This window comes from Mytilus edulis, chromosome 1 (genome assembly GCF_963676685.1).
Source record: "Mytilus edulis chromosome 1, xbMytEdul2.2, whole genome shotgun sequence".
Classification (NCBI taxonomy): Eukaryota; Metazoa; Mollusca; class Bivalvia; order Mytilida; family Mytilidae; genus Mytilus; species Mytilus edulis.
In genome coordinates, this window is record NC_092344.1 from 23,254,682 (window position 1) to 23,276,709 (window position 22,028).

Genomic DNA, 22,028 nt, shown 5'->3' on the forward strand with positions numbered 1-22,028 from the left:
AGACCAGTTTGACAAACAATATATACATAGATATAATAAGTTGCTTGATTTCAACAGAATAACACAATAGTCTGTATGTTAAAAAGTAAAATCACAAAATTACCTAACTTCGAGAAAAATTCAAAACGTAAAGCCTTTATCAAATGGCAAAACAAAAGCGCAAACATATCAAACGAATGAATAACACCTGCCATATTAATGACTTGGTACTGACATTTTCTCATGTAGAAAATGGTGGATTAAACGTTTATAATGCTGATGATGCATTAAAAGAAACAAAATATGACAGAAGACGTGTTTGCGAAGTAATATCTGTGACACAGGTAATTCAGGTCTTTACCAACATTAAAAATAGTTTTTCGGAGAAGGTCAATATTGTCATACTGGATATTAACATTAGCGATAAGGTGAGTATTTTTTCATAATCAATGTAAACGTTTACTAGGTTAATCTGAAGAAAGCACCATTTGATCGTTTACAATCTAGATTTTTTTTGATAATCTCTTTGATACAGTTGAAACATTTTTGTTAGTTTATCGTTATGTATCTCAATAAATGTTGCTTGCTCATGTATAATTGTTATACGTTTTTAGCTCACCGTGGCCAGAAGGGCCCCATGTGAGCTTATGCCATCACTTGGCGTCCGTAGTCTGTCGTCCGTCGTCCATCGTCGTCTATCGTCGTAAACTATTTAAAAAATCTTCTCCTCTGAACCTACTCTGCCAAATACCTTCAAACTTTAACTAAATGTGTCTTATGGTATCTTATTTATCAATTGTATCTGAAGTTGTGATCCATCGACAAACATGGCCACCAGGGCTAAAAATAGAACATAGGGGTCAAATGCAGTTTTAGGCTTATATTTCAGAAACTAAAGCATTTAGAGCAAATCTGACATGGGGCAAAAATGTTCGAGATCTATCAGCCCTGAAATTTTCAGACAGACCGAACAACCCATTGTTATGTTGCTGCTTCTAAATTGGTTATTCTAAGGAAATTTTACAGTTTTTGGTTATTACTTTGAATATTATTGAAGAAATTGATATACTGGAAACAGCAAAAATGTTTAGTAAAGTCAGATCTTCAATAAAGTTTGTATACCAAGATTTTCAATTGACCCCTGAAGGAGTTATTGCCCTTTCAGGACAATTTTACACAAGTTTTTTTTATGATTTTAACTTTAAAAATCTTCTCAAATGAATGTGAAATATGTAGACTAACTGGTGTTGTCAACTGATTTAAATTTTTTGAACCAAGTCATATTTAGTTTACTTCTGTACAAATAAACAATGTAATTTTCCCATAGAAAATCATTTTACGGATAAAACTGTCACTTTTACTATGAAGTTTCGAAGAAAAGAAACCGATGAAGGTTTTCATTAAAAGAGTTTCCGACGCAAGAAATATATATATAGTTGCTACTTTTATTACCAAATTCTATCCTGAACATAGTGTTAATGTTTTTCTAATTTCTACTGTAGATAAACAGTGGTATTGACACCATTTTTGTTTAGTTATAAATTAGTGATTTAAGACAACCGTGATGCACATTTGTCCTTCAAATATTTAATGATTGGATCAAAAGTTGTGGGTTGTCTTTGTTTCAAAAATTTTGTTTTTGTTATACATTTATTACAAATTACTACTAGCCTTCGTCAGTATTTGTTAAGCCGAAATATTTGTCAACACGATTTGATAGCAACATCTTCGTATAACATCTTATATTAGTACCGTTGTGCAATTTTTTAGACCGATATAATTTTTTCCTCATCTGCATAGTATCGACTATTTTAGACGAACCGGTACAAAGTAAATTCTCTGGTTGGTCCTTTTTAAAGACTTTTATATATATATGTATATTGGTTCATATGTACTTATAATATATATAAAATTCGCAGACTACATTTCACATCAAATAATATTTTAACGAACTGTTATTATTTGATGTGAAATGTAGGCTGCGATTTTTAAAATTTTAATTATATATATATTAAAATTTTAAAATTCGCAGACTACATTATATATTAAAATTTTAAAATTCGCAGACTACATTTCACATCAAATAATAACAGTTCGTTAGAATACTATTTGATGTGAAATGTAGTCTGCGAATTTTAACATTTTAATATATACATTCTGTACACCGTATTTACTTTGTGAGCGTCACTGATGAATCTTTTGTAGACGAAACGCGCGTCTGGCGTATATACAAAATGTAGTCCTGATATGTATGATGAGTTTATTTGCTATATATATATATGTATAAATGTATATATTGAATTAAGTTCTATTGGCCAATTTTCAGATTAAAACAAGACTGTTTAAGTATGTTATTCATACTCTGCTGAATGTGTTGTTTTGTGATCTTTGTGGAATTTAGATTTAAAAGAAGAAAACAACTGAAAATCACAACATATCTGTAAAAAGTGTCATTTCCACAAGCGTTTGTGATAATGAAAGAGAATGATTAACAGTAAAAGATAAACAGAACATTGATAACTAAAATTGGAAAGTCAATTTACTTGCGTAGTTTATTTTTCGAGTAAACTCAACCAAAAAGTAAAAACATTCAGTTAATATGATTCGTATGGAGACATGTGTGTGTAAACTATAAGTAGAATAAGAATTATATACAGAAAGCTAAGTATTTAGGAAAATTGTTTGAAATCCAATTCCAAATAAAAATCCTCATATACTCCTGTAAAAATCATGTCCATTGTTAGTATCAATTTAACTTTAAACATATTACCTAGTTTTATTTTATAAACTGTAGATCCAATTTCCTATGTCAGGATCGTATTTTATAAGATTTGTACTGTACTAGTAAACCAATATCATTTTCAATTTTAAGGTAAAAAACAACTTTTTAATTGTTCCGTTTTGTTTAAGATATAGTTGTTTGTATCAATAAACATCATTCATGTTTTCCTTCATGTGCTAAAGAATTTTTATGAATAGGTTTATAATCAATGGGCTAATCCAATGCCATACATAATAACTTCAAAATATTATAATAAAAAAAAACCCACCATGTTAATTTGTAACACCCTATCACGAGGGTACAATTCCAAAAATCGAATAACTGATGTTTTCTCTTATTTTTTCAAATATTTAGAACAATTTGACAAAAGGTCATGTTTACTATTAATTTTTGAGAAACATTGATGCAATTAACATATTTAATGTGCTCATTTTTAAAAGATCACATTTTGTGGACGTCGCATGGATACATTCGGTATGTTTTTTTCCCACTAATTACAGCTGAAATTTGTGTATTCGGTGCAATTAAAACGTTAAATACTAGGGAGTGATTTAAATGATAGAATTGTTTGAACACACTTAATTTCATTTTGTATACAGCATTCCTATTCAGAAAATGTATACCACATTTATATATATCCACTATTTAGTAAAACAATAAATTTCAGTTTTATGTAACTCCATTTCTTATATAAGTCGAAGTTATCAATTTAACAATATGAATAAAAATCTCGAATCGGTTAATGAAGAACTTGTACAAATGATTCAAATTTTTGATTCGTAAATTTTTTTTTTTTATCTTATTTAGATCATAATACATGGAGACCTTGGTGAAACAGTCGGCTTTGTTACCATATTTTTTTTCTAAAGAGTTTAAGTAGTGACCGTGTAAAATTCTTAACGATGGAATGGATATGTCAGTTCAAACTTATAATCAAGTACAATAAAGACTGATCATCAAATTCAATTAACTTAAATGGAGTCATCTTCACTGAGTAGGAACACTCTAGCGATTATTTTACAGTCTAAAGTATTCAGAATAGTCATTCGAACTGTTATTTCCAATTCCCGATTATTGTTATATTGATTAATTGTTTAGTTATTTACGCTTCAAACTACGTACCTATATCGCAGTGCTATTTTTTTTAGAGGAGGCTTGAGTGTTCAAAACTACCACCGTCCTTTGGTAAAACAATTGTGTTGAAATTTTGAACTAAACATCGTCTAACGTGTATTATATAAAATGGAAACAAAAACAATTTACGATTTATAATGAACACACGGTTTTTGTAACCATTAATAAACCATCATCATTACACGTACCCCATTGACTTACAGCTACAGAAGAAGTAAATATTAGAACACCTTCGTATAATAATAAAATGAAATATTTTAGAGATACCACCGTTGTCTACATTTTTTAACCGTCAATCCGTTGAGCCTAAAATACATGTTCTTCTTTTCTTTTTTTTTTAAATTGCATAAAAATACAATTTTATCTGATCGACCTTGCCTCAATTCTACTGATATCAATGTTTATTTTGAGACTAGTTTTTATATTAGACTTTGTTATTACACGTTTGTAAAATTTAAACCATCATTTATAAAAACAACACAATAACTTTTCTGCCCTTTCTTTGTTTTCATAAAGATTTAAAAAAAGACTCTTCTGAAGACAATTTATAGTTACCAATAACACACGCATAATGATAGGATTAGGATGTCCCAAAGTGAACTATGATCATTTAACAAATCATATAAAGTGTCCGCGACTTGTAATTTAAAATATTTCTACAGTACATTAATTTGCGCTCCGTTACACTCTTTTTTATCATTCGAAATGGATACCCGCCTCCGTGATCTAACAACCTGATTCACCAAGTTGATAAATGTACCAAATGACTTTAAATAAATGTTTTAAAACATCTTACTTTTACCGAATTGAAAGGGTTGTTTTCGAGACAATCGAACTCACCTAATATCAATTTCGTATTAAACAAATTAACATATTTCGTATTAAACCAATTAACATATTTTTCGGTGATTTGTGCATTTTTCCTTTGATGTGTACTCTCTGATAATGTCAATATCAGTGGACTGGTCGTTATATAAAAATTATTTGGTCATTTCGCAATTGACATGAACGGTCGCACGGATCTACATTATTTTGATATACAAAATTGCTTGGGATATTTTTCGCACGTTTTTGTTGGTGAATGAAACACTTTTCGTTGTTTGGACGTTTCAGTAGAGAAGAAATAGCCTTTTTGACCGATTGGTGTGAAGCGAAAATTTGAACATAAAATGTTTGAAAAACCGGATAAACTTATAAAAAGTTTGCGTTATCTGCACTATCACTGATAGCTATCCTTGGTATGCATAATTACGTATAACTAACAATTCTTTCATGCTATGCTATAATTCGAAGTTTAATGACGTTCATTCTCACTGAACTAGTATATATATTCGTTTCAAGGTCAGTTGAAGGACGCCTCCGGGTGCGGGAGTTTCCCGCTGCATTGAAGACCTATTGGTGACTTCATGCTTTTGTCTGTTCTATGGTCGGGTTGTTGTCTTTTTGACACATTCCCCATTCTCAATTTTATTTCTCAGTTTTTATTCCTTCATAGCATGGTGCCAAGAAGTTTTCTTTTTTTGTTTCTTGAGAAGTATATCTTTTACCTGTTTAGTCACTATAAAATGTTACAATTCATATTTAGATGCAACACAATGAAAAGTGTGACCAAAAAGGTACCACAATCGCATGCGAGAAGCTAGAAAAAATAAAATGTACACGTTTTCGACATATTGCTTGGACCATCAAAACAATTCTTATCAGAAAATGTGGTTTCATTGTCAATGTACATGTATAGAAAGATATTCGTAGAACAAAGAACAAATAAGCAAACAGATTAGAATATATACCAACTCCGAAAGAATTAAATAGACAGAAATAACTTTTTGCCATATGAATTCTGGATCCGAATGTTTGACTCTTGTAATTGATCTGTTCTCAAAGTCAAAGTAAGATACAGTCACAGAAAATAATTATATTTATAAATACGTCTGAGTCAGTGTATCTTACATTAATTTGTAGGATCCTTTAATATAGATAATTGAGCTGATCTGTAATAATAACATCTCCATGCCTTATATATCATGTACTGTAGTACGCCGCTAGATTAAAACTGACGAGGAAAGGTAACACACGGCCACTGAAAGCTTTATTTTGTAGAGCCCAGGTGGTCGTGTGGTCTGGCGGGACGGCTGCAGTGCAGGCGATTTGGTGTCACGATATCACAGTAGCATGGGTTCGAATCCCGGCGAGGGAAGAACCAAAAATTTGCGAAAGCAAATTTACAGATCTAACATTGTTGGGTTGATGTTTAGACGAGTTGTATATACATTATGTACACAGCCATGTATCACCATCATTGATGGCGATCCGATGGGTAAATCTGATGTAGAGTTGTCACTGACTCAGACGTACTTATATATATATATATATTTCTGCTTGTGTGTAGTGACAACTGCAAATTATACCTTGTCCATCGGATTTCTTATGATTAAGAAATACCAGGCCTTAGAATATGTATCAAGGGTATAACTGGCAGTTGTCACTACAAACAGACAGAAATATACATATATTTCTTTACAGTGATTGTATGCTTCTAAAAATAGATTAGCATTCTGCAATTATACTGAAGAGATGAGTAGATGATCATTTCTGTACACTAAAAATAAATACTTCGTGTATTGTACCAGATATCCTTGTTTAATTCCTTAAAGGAGGTAACACCTCCCGAAACGAAAGCTTATTTTTATAAGCTAGAGTTAGAGGAGGGGATAAGGTCTCTGCGCAATGCTAGGCGGTGTTGTCGTAGAAGTTAGAAAATAAAGTACAGGTCCCATCCCGGCGCCGGGGAGGAAGTTACGAATCAAATCTACTCTTACATCGTTAGGTTGATTTTCTAGGCACTTTATATAAGTATTGTAAATATATATGTGACTTTTTTAAACAGTTAAAATATTAAGTTTTTATTTCATTTACAATTAAAATTAATTAGACCTTACGCGTTCAGTCCGACCGTATACGTATTTTGAAAAAAGTACGCATAGATCCAAATATTCAGATGGTCTGGAACATAAATACTATTAAAATATCTTAATACGTACTGTTTTGACCCGTCAGTGGCATTATTTAATTTGTGTACTTTCTGGGATTGTAGTGTTGATGGTTTACTTTTATCTTTTTATAATTCAATTTTGCAACCCAGAAATTGAATGAGGATTATGGGTCGTTTTGTTTTCTAATCATAATTAATATAATTGTATTTTGTTTTAAGTGTATATATGCTACAGTTCCTAGCTATTTACTAAGTAAACGATTTAAAATAACTTCTGTTTTGCTTAGTAAATTCTTACATACATTTGCACACAGCCAGTAATGAGTATATATATTTTGTAAATTTGCCAATCAATTGTCATGGTTGCCACAAAAAAAGCACGAGCCTTGTAGATGTCTGAAATTTCATCTGGTTGTATAAGTTTAAGATCTGTTACATTCAATAGAAAAAAAATATTTCCCAACTGTCAAGGAAAACACATTTCTCTGATTGAAATCAATCTCTCGCAAGAGAGAAACCATTAAAATGAGAATTAAAAACCAATTGTTCAGAGAACAATTGAAAGTCTTTCCACATGAAAGAAAGGAGTAGGTTCAGTAAGACCCCTTTTTGGCCTCAAAATATAGCAGTTTTAGAAAATTGTGAAAATGTAATCGTTTAGATATTTATTGCAAAGTAGAATGCTTCTGCTACATAAATATGGGCTGTTTTTGACAAAACAATGCACATATATCGGGTACTAGCATCATTAAGTCATGCTAAATTACTGAAATCTTCACAATTGTAGCATTTTAGTTAAATTTTAGACGGTTTCCGTCTGAAATGAAAGTGGCCGCATTCGTGATCATTCATAATATTGAAATGTAAGTTGTATTTGATGATAATACATAATATATATAAAGGTTGAGGATGAACACGGATGCGGTCGCTTTCATTTTTGACAAAAATCATCTGAAAACTGACGATTTTTGGCATATTTGATAGATTTTTCACATTTAAGCTTGAATCGGGGCGTTTTAAATGACTTATTAAGTTAAAATCTTCCCAATTAACCCAATTAACTAAATGAATCAATTGAATTGAATCAATTGAATTAGTCACTTAAGTGTTTAGAAAGTGTCTAAAATCTTTCGTTAGATGAACTTGAGAATTGAGGCCGAAATCGGCCCTTACCGGATCCTTTTGATAAGAAGATAGTTTCTTCATACTGATACGATAAATAATGGTTAAATTATATTTTTGAGTGATATAAGGGAGATAATATACTACTTCTGGTGAAATGAATGTCACTTCCGGTCTTCACACTGATTCCAAAAATATATAGTTTCTAGATAATTGGCCACTTCCGGTTTGTTGGAAGTCATTTTTAGTCTTCAGTAATCAGTTTATGTATATATATGACAAAATATGTGGATTCTGAGTACTTTTATATGAAAAAATTGCAAAAAAGGCTACTTCCGGTTTTCTCAAGGTCGTTTCCGGTAGTCGTTTTTCAAGGTCATATGTCACCTAACTTTTTGTACAAGGTCATATGGCTTTATTATGAACTTAGTTGAAGTTATAATCAAATAACCTTATATTAAGACATTTCAGGGGCACTAACTCCTATAAGATGCTCAGACCACATGTAACATATCTTCATTACAATAAAGCAAACACTTTGTAACTTGTTCTTTAATGTATATCTTTAAAATCGTCGGAGAAAATCTCAAAACAAGGAAAAGTCAAAATTTAGAACTTGACCTTGACCTTTGACCTTGACTTCATTTTCTAAGTTAGGACCTAAGGGCCTCACATAAAAGTATTGCAGACTTATACGGTCAACGGTGTATGAGTTAAAAAGACATATCGTTAATTTGGTAAAGGTAGATAACTCCTATAAAATTTCTTTGAATCCCTTCAATCCAAATTAGCCAAAAATATCTGAGGATGTAACGAACAATGTGTAAAAGGAATTTTGTCGCTATCTTTTTTGTTACGAAGGAGATGCACACAGATGATAAACAGTGAATAGGGAGATAACTCTAACAAAGAAAATGGTTCGTCTTAGCAGGGTGAAATTTAAAAGCGCATAAACTATACGATACCATATGAGAAATATTTAAGCTACATATTGCAAAACAAATATTTATCGCAAAGAACAAAATTTGACGGAAGAAAAAAAAATAATCAGAAGAAATACAATAAGTCTTTCCACAGAAAAGTGGAAAGACTTAATTAAAACAGAGATTTAAATCTATTAATATTTTAATGCATGTTTAATGCTATTATTACCTTGAGTCTTATGTTTTGTTGAGACCAGATACCAGAGATGAGATTGTTCAATTCATTCACAAACATGGATCATGCATATGATGAACTATAAACCACTCAAGTGTTTTGACAACTGTGTTCGATTGCTTTAAAATTTAAATTCTTACCGCAATTATTAATGTTAAATTATAGATTTAATCTCTTCTACGTCAAATAAAAAAACCATCAATTCAAATTCTTAAATCGGCAATCCAACCCATATTAATTCTTATTAATTTCATGTTTTTGCATTAATATACAAAAGTATGATGTAATTTGCGTAATTTTGTTGTATGATGTTCTCTGGTCACCTTAGGCTATGAAGAAAATAAGGTTTCAACTCAGAAGTCCGGAAAAGCGCTTCCGACGCATGCCATTAATACATATATAAAAAAAACCACTTCAAATTGAAAAACAGTATGTCTGATCTATTTGTTATTTTTGGACACTAAAGTATGTTTTAGAGTAAGAGTCGTTTTAGGGATCCTTTATTTTGACATGTTTCAAAAATAGTCCTAGAACTTCGATAGCATTTCAACCCAATGTTAGCCTATTTAGGACCAGTTCCCTACATGCAACGACACTTATTAAATTAGATTTCTCGTGAGAAATAGGATGTCGGGACGTACGATAGGTAAAATAATAGTACCACTAAGTGGAAGGAGATAACTCTACAAACTATTCTTAATATATGGCATGGTAGTCAGAAGAAAAAAATACCCCTAAAAACTAAAAAAAGTACTCCTACACCCCACCATCACCCGGACACTTAAAATTACAATGTTGAATTGATTACCATAAGAAAATACCAAATCAAATAAATGCTGATGTTCGTTATTAACTTGTAAATCATCGCCTTTTCCTATGTAATATTCATTATCACCTTGTGATGTGTCCATACACCGGAGTTAAGCTCATAATGGAACGGTTATTTTAGCGTAAATTGCGTTTTGGCCCAAAACATTCCTGAAATATTACGGCCACTGGGTGTTGAGTGACCAATATGGGTCTATCTTTCAAGCCTGTTTACTGTTTAATGGTCATTATAATATCTACAAAATATTGGATGCAAAACTGCAGATTTATTTTCTTGATATATATTAATGTGATAAAATGTGTATGGTCATGAACTAACTGATCTACTTGAATATAATTAGTTGATCTAAAGAGCAGATTAAGGAGTGTGGCGCACTAGAGTACCTCTACCCAATAGACACGTTCCTACCCTCCAATTCTATATAAAAGAACGTAACAAGTTGTGAGGAAAGAGAGCTTTATCATGTTTATTGGGGACATTATTTGTTTGGACATGTCGGAATAAAGCATAAAACAGTAAAGTTTGCAAGCCGTCAACAACTACAAAAAATAAATTTTCAAAAGTATCTTCCTAGAATAAGTATTCAAACACTAGTACTAAATTTTATCTAGGAGTAGAACACACATCCTATAGTAATATAGTATGTCCAACTTCTGGTTTGCGGCTGATGCCTAAGAAAAGTATTTTGCTATAGCAAACTTTCCAACAACAAATATGATCAAAAATTATAAGAAAACAATCAATGCCTATGTTTAACGTTCAGAAAGGCGCGCAATCTTATTTGATTTGTATGAAGAAACCAAGAGGAAATCATGAACCAAAAAATATGCTTTTGTCGGGCAATAAAGAGAAGGCCAAATATGTGGTCCACTTTATTGCAAGCCAGCAAAAAAGAAGAAATCTAAATTAGACTAAAACTACAATAACCTTTATAAAATGCAGTTGATGTGATATACGACAAATTCCCAGATTCTGACAGTGTATGCGTTCTTGATTAACATCATGTTTTACAAATACGAGATGATGTACATTTATAAAGCATTTATTTCCTCTCATAAATGCTGCATTCCAATTTGAAGTTTGGAATTTCATGTCTTGTTTTCTGAAATTGAATCATGTATGCAAATCTTTCTCTACTTGTTTCACCAGATAGTTATTTAACATCAGTACAACCATAACCAAATGGCTATTTAACATCAGTACAACCATAACCAGATGGTCATTTAACATAAGTACAACCATAACCAGTAAGATGTCCATTTAACATCAGAACAACCATAACCGGATGGCCATTTAACATCAGTACAACCATAACCAGATGGCCATTTAACATTAGTACAACCATAACCAGTCAGATGGCCATTTAACATCAGAATAACAATAACCAGATGGCCATTTAACATCATTACAACCATAACCAGATGGTCATTTGACATTAATACAACCATAACCACTCAGATGGCCATTTAACATCAGAACAACCATAACAAGATGGCCATTTAACATTAGTACAACCATAACCAGTCAGATGGCTATTTAACATCAGTACAACCATAACCATGATAACAAGATGGCCATTTAACATCAGTACCGAATGTATGTTACATATCTTTTTGAGAATTTGCTGTACATTGGTAATATTGATAATATGATGTGTACACAACAAGACATTGGTTAATTGTATAACGTATGTAGTTCCTGCAAGTTTGCAGCAAACACGCAGGAGAAAGATTGATTTGAATAAAAATGTTTGTCGCAGGTCTGCAGCAAACAGGCAGGAGAAAGATTAATTTGCATACATATGTTTACAGCAGGTCTGCGACAAACACTCATTTGCAAATAAATGTTTGCAGCAGGTCTGCAGCAAACACGCAGGAGAAAGATTAATTTGCAAAAATATGTTTGCAGCAGCTGGTCTGCAGCAAACACTCATTTGCATATAAATGTTTGCAGCAGGTCTGCAGCAAAAACTTATTTGCAAATTGCATAGTTAATTGTTTGCAGCAGATCTGCAGCTTATTTGCAACAAACACACCCCAAACCCAGACTATGTGTTCGCTGCATGTCTGCAGCAAGTTTGCAGCACACTTGCAGCAAATGTTTGCAGGAGGCTGATTTTTCAGTAAGGAACCTTCACTACATGTATATCCTCCTTTAATATGGTTTGTTTTAAGAATACATTCAAGTTAAAAAGGTTAGCATTGACATTTTAACACATGTAAAAAATAAAAGGAGATGTGGTAAATAAGTCAATGAAAGGACATTCAAATGGTTAGACACCTTCCCAATCATTTTGTCATATATTTTTTAAAACTTAACTATTGATTTTTCTAACTTGCATTGTTTTGTAATATTATTGTTTTTTTTGCAATTGTTTCTTTTTCTTTTTGTTGTTGCTAAAATCTACTTATTTATATACTAATAATGCCTATTGCTCCTGTCCTAAATAAACTCAACCGTAACAGTGTGCAATGAATAAATCGTATGCGTCCTATGTATGGAGAAAGAGTAGCAAAAGCATTAATTAGGAATGTTCAACGTTGAAAATCTGATATTATCGGTGACGTCGTAATATTGTTACATTTCTAACATCTTGGCAATTTTGAAATTTGGTCTTGGCATTGAAAGGGTTAATATCATCGGTAAAGTAAGGGTCCCAAAATGAGAAGGCATATTCTAGTGATGGTCTGACTAAAGATGTATATGCCTGTTCCTTTACTGAGATTGAACTGATATTAAGATTCCTACGAAGAAAACCTAGTGTACTGTTTGCTTTATTACAGATGGTGTTTATGTGACTGTGCCAATTTTTATTTAAGTCTGATTGAAATGTCACGCATACATGGCATATTATATATATATATATATCGAGTGTAATACGATATTTATCCACTTGAGACAGTTACATTTTCAAATCTAAAATGCGAGGCTAGTCGAGCCTTTTAAATGCTTAAAATTTAACAGTCGAGAGTGGATAAATATCGTATTACACAAGATTTTGTGGTGGAATCTGTTTATCTAATGATTTTCGAACAGATAGTAAAGCAAACTTATATCTTCTTTTCGAATGATCTGCAAAAAGATGTGCCCTTTCTATGTGACATCATTAGGCATGGTCGCCTTTATTCATGCGGTCACAATAGGAAGTTCAAAGGAAAGCAAGAAAATTCGACGTCATAATCGGATTTTAACCAATGAAGAACTGAGATTAAACGAGCCACAAGTCGAATAAAAAAAATTATACAATGGGTGCAGAAAAGGGTAAATTGACGAAGAATTAGAGAAATATATATATATATATATATATATATATATAGCCATAAATGATAAGTTAAGCTGACCGCCAAGTATTTTCCGATAAATCATTTTGTAAATCAACACCTACCAACAGACCAACCCTATTTAATTTCAGCATGTGGACCTCTGGCCTCTCCTGTTAACAGCAGGCTACGCTAATCATGATAATGCTCTACTGGTAAGTTCTATTAAAGTTTAACTTTTTTCTTTAATTTAATATCAGTAAAATACCCTACCGTTATCCTACGTTAGTACATGTTATCATATTATCATGCAGTTGGTATTATTGATAAGTAATCTAAACGGTTTTAGATTTGGCCATCCATGGATATGTTCTATAATGTAAGTAAATTTTTCAAAGATGAAAACAATAGAAAACAACAACATACAGAAATTCACAGAATCTTCAACTGCATTTCATGTTATGATATTACCTGATATGAAAAGAAAACTGGTCTCAATAATAATTTCAGGCACTGTCATTGTTTATTCGTTTGGAATTTTGTAAGAAAAGCACACTGTATTTTTTTCTATTTGGACCGTTGTAGGATGTTTTATTTTGTCCTTTCAAAATATATTTGTTGTATAAAACATGATTCTGTAGAGCTTCAATATGATAGTTTTCTTGTTTGTAAGTTATTATTTACATTTGATTAAACCCTCCATCGAATGCATTTTTTCCTCTTCTTTGTTTAATATTTGTTAATATCATTAAACTTAAGTGTTCATTTCAACCCTCGGGTTGTGTGTGTGTGACAATAACATAAATGAATGGTTTGTGGCAGTTTGAAACTATAAATAGACTCACCTCTACAATGTTTTGAAAATGAATAACTCAAAAGGTTTTCAAACCATTTTAATAAAAGCCATTCTAAAGTAGGCACCAGATTCTTTCAAAATTCCTCTTTTTCCATTTTTTATTGATTATTTTCTGAGACAAACATTTTTTTACACTGAGCCAAAAAAACTTGTACTTTTTTACAGGGCCAATCAAAAACAAATATTTTTTCACCATCTATTGAAAACAGTCTTTTTCCCCATCTCACTGACTGCATATCATCTATCATATAGACAACATAGCTCTTGGTGTGGGTTTGGGGGAGGGGATTTGTTTCTGCTGTTTTTAAAGTCCATTTCTTGGGTGATATTCAATTGATACAGATGCAAAGCAGCCTACTTTGTTCAGAAATATTACAAAACATACATGTATATACTATCCCCGGTCCTTTTTCAATCCTGCTCCCATCCAATTTTAATAAAATACGTGTTCATCACGTAGACTGGAAGAAACTATAAACTAGCTAGCTTGAACTTTTTGAATATGTTTTTTGTTGCAGTTTTATTTATTTTTTTTTTTTTGGTTTTTGTTTCCATGGTTTAAATGATTGAGTTGTGTGAGTCGTCTAGTCAAGATAAATATTATACAATTACTGTCTTTTGATGAGGTAAATGTGTGGTTTTATTGACTTTTGAAAAACTGATATTCACTGAGGCCAACGGCGGAAGTGAATATCAGTTTTTCAAAAGTCAATAAAACCACATATTAACCGAAACAAAAGACAGTAATTGTTTGATTCCATATTCCGAGAGAAATATATGTAAAGGAAAATATTTACCAAAATCAATTGTATATCAAACGTTTTTACCAAAATTTACACGTAAAATCACGCGACTTTTTGCGCGGTGAATATACTTTTCCGCAGGTGAATATGCTTATTTATTCAAAATTCAATTCATATAGAAAAACCTACTAAAGTTTTAGCAAAATGGAATAACATTTGTTATCAAAAATAAATGTTTGGTTGATAGTTTGCCATGTACATGTCTATTTTGTACACCCAGTCTGTGTCCAGAACGTTTTGAAGCACTATACCAAAGGGCTAGTTGAATAAAAAAAACATTATGCCGAATTAATGTTTACTAGATCTACAAAGTTATGTTTCACCTGTGAGGATCACGAAGTGAAATTTAAAGTGATCCAAACTTGCTGGGAGGGTTTGGGGACACTCCCGCCACCAAAAGATTTTGTTTTGAAAATTAGACGTAAAATCCTGCATTCTGAGGTTACATGTTTGTATCTGGAATTGAATATAAATTATAAAATCAAAACAAGATTTTCTTTTTCTTTTTTCAGATCAAATGAAAATACTAATTTTCTCTAATAAAAAATGAATATAGTTCTTTTTTTTCTTAAAACTAGTGTTTTTCTAGTATTTAAGAATATTTTTAGCACTAGTAAATCATTACTCAATGAGGGATTGTTACTTTTTTGGTGGAAAATTCCCCGATTGGTGGATGTCCCTAGATACCCGAACTGGTTTATTCCAAAATTAAATTAGGCAACAAACTTTTTTTCTCTCCAGTGAGGAGTCAAATATTTTTTTTCTTTCTCATTTTCCAGAAAAAAACTTTTTTTCCAAAAAAAAATCCATCATACTACATCAAGTTGTAATTGAATTGTGTTATAAAAAAATACTTGACACAGTTATATTAATGATAAACAGCCCTTCTTTACTTTAATTAAGAAAAAAACCCCATAATTAACAGGTGTATAAAAAGGATTTGCTACAAGCTAGATTTTAAAAATGTATACCAGGTTTTTATATATTACATAAATAAACATGTTTCCTGTTTTCCCATGTATTGTTTGGTTTTCGTGGTGTGTAATCATCGGTATTAGAGTGGAATATCAAGTGTCAAAAGAGATGATAACACAGGAAGAAACACCAAGAAAGATGATTGACGAACTAGTTAGGGGAATTTTATTGACCTTATCATATATTTCTGAAAACAATTGATATGTCACGTTGAAAAGATCCGTAATTTAACCATGTTTAATGAAATAGGAACGTATAAGGTTAACAATTTGAAATGTTTAAACAGGTTTAAAATCCAAGTGAAGTAATGGATGAAAAAACTAAATGATATTTGCTTTATATCTAAATTTTCAATCGTTTCAGTTATGGCAACTGTGATGCAAGGTCCTAAATAATCAAATGCAAAAAAGTCATATCACATTGATTTAGTTTAATTTAAAAATTGTAAAGACGTTTCCATTATCCAATACCACCCAATAATATTTGTCTAGCAATTGTATGGTGTTGAAATGCACGTCTCATTATTTGATCTGTTAAAAAGAAAGTGCACCTTTGCACATAACAGTTAATAGTTAGTCTGGCTTTTGTTTGCTTTTAACATTCATTTATAATTAATAACAGTATCATATAACCCATTTTACCGGTAGATGATGTTATCTGAAACTGAACAAATAATGAAAGCATGAGCTAAGCAACGGTTATTATGCTAGAAATAATGCATACAAACGAGTTATCTAGATTTTGAATATAATGTTTCAAAAACCCGCCACATTCATTGTGAATATTTGTTTCTAATTGAAAGTTTTTCCTTGTGTGCTCTTTTTAATATTTATTTCGGTCCAGGAAACCAATCAGCATGTACACTTATGATGACTCCCGCCATTTATACTTTTCCAATATCTTCCGATTCATGAGGTTTCTTAAACTAAACTGTCATTAATGAAACACGAATTTCCGTATACAACTGTACAGAGCATCTCTAGTCATTGTATGATGATATTAGTAACATAGTGTGCTAGTTACCTAATACGGTATATATGGGGTCAGTAAATGCCATATGGGGTGAAAGCATAGCTCGAATCCCCATATGGAATTAACTGACCCCATATATACCGCATTACGTCACTAGCACACTATGTAACGAATTTATCTTACCGACGTTCTTAACGTGTAAAATTTAGACTAGTGACCTATCAAAAGGAGCAAGTCTTCAATACAGTTAGCATTAACATGATTAAGAAACTACTTCCTTTGATCTTACAAAAACAGATGCCAACAATGACAACTTGTTAGATTTTAATGTGTTTTATGAATTTACTTCCCTTTATCATCACTTTCCTCGTCTGTTGAAACCTTTAATATTTTTTCTTAGTACTGTTTTGTTTTTCTAAAGGGACGTAACACCACTACTAACCGTGTATGAAATAAGCCCCGCCTCCTTACTACCTTATATGGAATATAAAGGGACGTAACTCCACTACTAACCGTGTATGAAATAAGCCCCGCCTACCAACTAACCTAATATTAAATATACACGGTTTCCACGAGGACGCTTTTAACCAATCATATTCCTAGAAATGTATAGGAGGTAAGATAATATTAGTTACATAGTGTACTAGTGTCTTATACGAAATATATGGGATCAGTTAATTCCTTATGGGGTCAGATTGAAGCTTGTTAACATTATATACGACATACAAAGAATGGACGATACGTATACAAGGTATGGACGATACGTCCCATGGACAATGTATGGCCCACACATTCTATGAACGTCATGATGTTGAAATATGAAACTCAAGACTGGCGTACATCATATTAACCATGGTATTTATGATGAGTATTATCTATTCAGAAGATTTGTGAATATATTCAGAATTGATCCAGTATCTAGAAAAAGACAACCTGTAACGAGAATGTCGTCCGTTATTGCTACAAAGTCTGCAAAGTACAAACTTGGTGCAAACATTATGTGCATTCCTAAACTTGTGGTATTTAAATCAGTAACAACTACTTTACAAGATGCTGAACAAGCCTTGTTGTGGTGACCTACAATTTTACTTGCTCTATACATACCAAAGTTCTATATACTTACTTGCATACTCTAGTAATAGGAACACTCTGTATACTAGTACCCGTTTACCTAATTTAGGTTTAGCTACTAACACCTTGCATGTTTTCATCTACTTTCTTTACCATACTTCAACTCCTTGTTTTTTTTTAGGATAAACTACACCTTGCATGTTGTAATCTACTTGCTCTATACGTAGCTAAGTCCTATATTTTAACTTGCCTTTCTAATGAATAGCTCAGTGACACCTTGAATATTGCCGTCTAATTGTTCAGTAGTTGTGTGAAAAGAGGGGTTCTACACCACCCCCATTTTTTAAGCATAAATTACATAAGGATGAGTTGTGTCCCTACTTAGCAAAGCACGAACTTGTGTATTCTGCTAATTATATTTATAAACTGGTCAAATTTACATCAGAAAATATTGAAACGAAACTTACAAGTAAGAGACATTTTCAAACATCTCGACATGTTACATGAAATATGTAATGAACTTGAGTTGTGACTTTTGATTGAATTAATACATGAATATCTCGATCCTTTTAAGGAGACAGACACATTATTTAAAAAGAGTCTAAATCGTGTTGTACCACAGCTATTAACAGCGGGGAAATTGTATTACGGTATGAGTCTTTTTATAGCGAGAAAGTAGTTACACGGCGTGAAATTTTTAAGGTGGAAAAACAGTATTACAGCGTTGGATTTTTAATGGCGGGAAAAGAGTACCCAAGGTGAATGGTTGTCGATTAAAAGTTATGGGTTTAAAGAAGGTTCGGGGGAGTCTAGTATTATGACTTGATGCAATCGTGAGAGGAATGAGGTCTTCCAATGCGATATTTCCAAATAAAAAGCTTTAATGGGGGATTAGGCAGCTCACTTTGAAAGCTCCTCACTGAAACTGGATAGGGGTGTCGCAGCTGAGCTATCTTTCTCATCGAAGTAGTTCTTGAGGCAGGTAACGATCTTTCCAAACTCAGCATTATCATCTCGGTAGTGGCACTTAAGCAAACAAGGGATCCTAAGGGAAGTGAGGCTATACTACCTATACCAGTAAAAGCTGAATCCATGGTGTAGCTGGTCAACATCAAACTGCCTTTAGAGGAACACGCACAAGGTGCTATAGACACTACTTTGTCGAGTCGTTTTTGAATTTTCAAGGTACGTTGATACTTATGAATATCTGCGTTGAGGTGGTCTTCTATACAATCAACTCTGGTTTGCCGGTTTTCAGAATCTAAATAATCTATTTGTTTATAGGAGTCTACCGAGGAAAGGGAATGTTTTTGAATGGTCTGTTAGCACATAAGATCAGTCCGGCTCCGTCGTGGAATTGCTTACCACGATTCAAATAGAGTCTTTCACCATAAGTGATCCGGATGTTTGAGGGTTTGAGGTAGAGACCGTTGCCACTAGGTTTCACGGTACAAACACACCCACCACGTTTAAGGTACAATCCAGACCTAAGGCCTTGGTGACGGCTTCACCATCCAGACCGCTCAAAGCTCAAACACCCAAGGCAGGTAAAATTGTCTTAGCTACCATGGGAAGTGCGGTCATTAGCAGCCCTGCCAATATGGGCAGGAATACACCTATTTTTAGAATGCATGTTTTCCTTTATTTGGGTGGTACTCCAGATTTATACCACCAGTACCTTTCTGGAGAAACTTGGTAATCTTTTGGACTTGCCGAGAGATGAGCCACATGTTGTGTTCGCCTTGCAAGTTTGAATGGGACAAACGAATGGACAATCTTTTTGGCAGCCCGTTGTAGTTTATCAGCTTGACCTTTTATCAAGTTAAAACCAGGTTCGTAATAAGTCAGTTATTTATACTTCACGAAGATGAAAGCGGATGTGGAGATGTTCACCCCTTAAATCGATGGGTCTACCGTCTCGATCGGTGAGATACGTTCGCATGTGATTGATGGTTTGCAAGGTCAACAGCCAGTTTACTAGGATTTTAGGGGTTAGAATGATCTTCGTACCGGGATCTTCTGAGGGAAAGAAGCTGTCACTTCCATGGAGGATATCACAATGCACCAGAATGCTGTTGATGCTGGTGATATTCACAATGTGTTCCCCTTCTGTATATCCGTCTGTGGTCATATCGAACGTGTAAATCTTCCGCTCGAATCCCGAGACTGTGTTGATGCTATTGACAACGTTGAAGTCTACTTGATAGGTAAGCTTTGCTCTTAGGGTCACCAGGTTGGTATCGATGATGATCTTCACTTTGTGTTTGTTGAGCAGTAGCTGCCGCTGGATCTCATCGTTGATGTATTTTATGTCGTAGGAACCTGTGCCCAGTGTGATGATGTTGGCACCATAATTGGGGGAGTGGCGGAAGGAGTTGATGCCTGCGTGAAAGTTGGGGATGGAGTTATAGATATCCAGATTAATAAATGATATCTCATAGCTCTTCTCATCCCTCGGTTGTGAAGGTGGATTAAAGTGGGTGAGGATTTGGCTTTCGTTCCCGGATACTATGCACGAGAACCCTTGTTTGGGATCTGTGTTGTTTGCAATTCGCCGCAAAAGTGTGTTGACCATATTTTCAGGCTAGAACACGACGTTCATCTTCTAACCGTCGGGTTCGAACTGCAGGATCCTGTCGGAAATGACAAGTGCAAACGCTTCGGTGTTGGATGAAACATTGCGGACGAATTCAGCTCAGATCTAAACGTACACCGTAGATTCTTTAAGACGTTCAGACTAATGTTTCACATAAATTACAAACAAGGGGTACACGTCGATTCATCGGAGGGATTCATACCACCATTACGGAGGAGACTGTCCATGTTGTAGATTTCTGTCTGAAGTCGGAGGCCTCTTTGAACATTCTGGCGATCGCAATCGACTGTGATCGAAAACGGAAGTATTATGGGTTTGGTCACCACTTTTGTCGGTTTGAAAGGCAACGATGACAGAGTTGGCAAAGTATTACCCGTCCGAGAAAACTCAGGAGGCAAAACCTGGGCTGGGCAATACTCCCTGAAATGGGTTATAGTGGGCAATACTGGGCAATATGATTGTTTAAACGTTTTTCAACACAAAAGAGTAAAGACTTGTGGTAGTTTCATAGTATTATAGCTAAATATATATATTTTATAAACATAACCATTGAAAGTCATTGCTAGAAGATTGAAACTTCAATGTCATTCTCTTTTCCACTAATTCTAAGTAGGCATAGTACAAGATTTGCACATTTTAGGAAACCTTATTAATTTCCTAATATTGTTTCAATAATCAAAACTTTGCAAAAAAAACCGTTTTATTGCAGTGTTTAAGTAAATTGTAAATACAAATAGAAATTCAATCATATTACTAAATAAACACCCTACAGGGTCATGTCAGTAACACTTATAGAAATACAAAGGCTTATTATTGTTATATAAACATATCTGTGTTCTACTCTGAATAATTACTGAAGAATTAGTGATATATATTTAAATTATTTAAAAGTAATTTTTCTTACATGCAATTGTTAATTTTTAATATTAGGTATATATATTTGAAATAAAATGTATTCTTTGGTTTTACATGAATGTTTACAGTTTGACCAATCTAGACATAAGGGCGATTTGATAGATTTTTTAGTATAATTTATATTGAGAAAGGCTTTTTTCTTTTATATTTGTCTAATGTGTCTTCATGTACACTTGTCGCAGAGTTGCTAGAATAATACTTTCTCAAATATATACACTTGTATTATAAGTCTCTTAAAGAAGTATGAAACTTATTTATAAAACAAAATGTGTTTATAAAATATCTTAAATATATTGCATTTATGTTTAATCACTGAATCCTCTGAAAATTCAGGCCAGTATTTTTATTTACCAAGAATTGCCCATTTTTATCCAGGAAAAAACACAGAAAACCCCGGGTTTTCCCAGTATTTCCCACTGGACAGGATATTAATCATAAAACCCGGGTTTTAGCGAACCCTTAACGAGGATATATCTAGGCTTTTCGCGTAGCAGCTAGGCGCCAGTTAAACTGTTCGGTTTTGGAAACAGCTATGCAATCGCACAGTTTCATGCTAAATCCTCAGAACAGATCTGAGAGTACTC

At 33.0% G+C, this 22,028-nt stretch overlaps 1 protein-coding gene across 2 annotated transcripts in view; it reads left to right on the forward strand.

Annotated features, from left to right (window-relative positions):
* The first annotated feature begins 308 nt into the window (after nucleotides 1-308).
* LOC139528454 (uncharacterized) overlaps nucleotides 309-22,028 on the forward strand; it is a 311,112-nt gene continuing 289,392 nt past the window's right edge. The window contains exon 1 of one of the 2 annotated variants that reach the window (XM_071324466.1): nucleotides 309-407. Coding sequence is in view for 1 of the 2 variants with exons in the window: in XM_071324436.1 (XP_071180537.1) it covers nucleotides 13,455-13,471 (17 nt within the window). In the remaining variant the exon portion in view is untranslated. Of the gene's footprint in view, nucleotides 408-13,439; nucleotides 13,472-22,028 lie in introns of those variants that run through there. The other variant, XM_071324436.1, reaches the window with a different exon arrangement.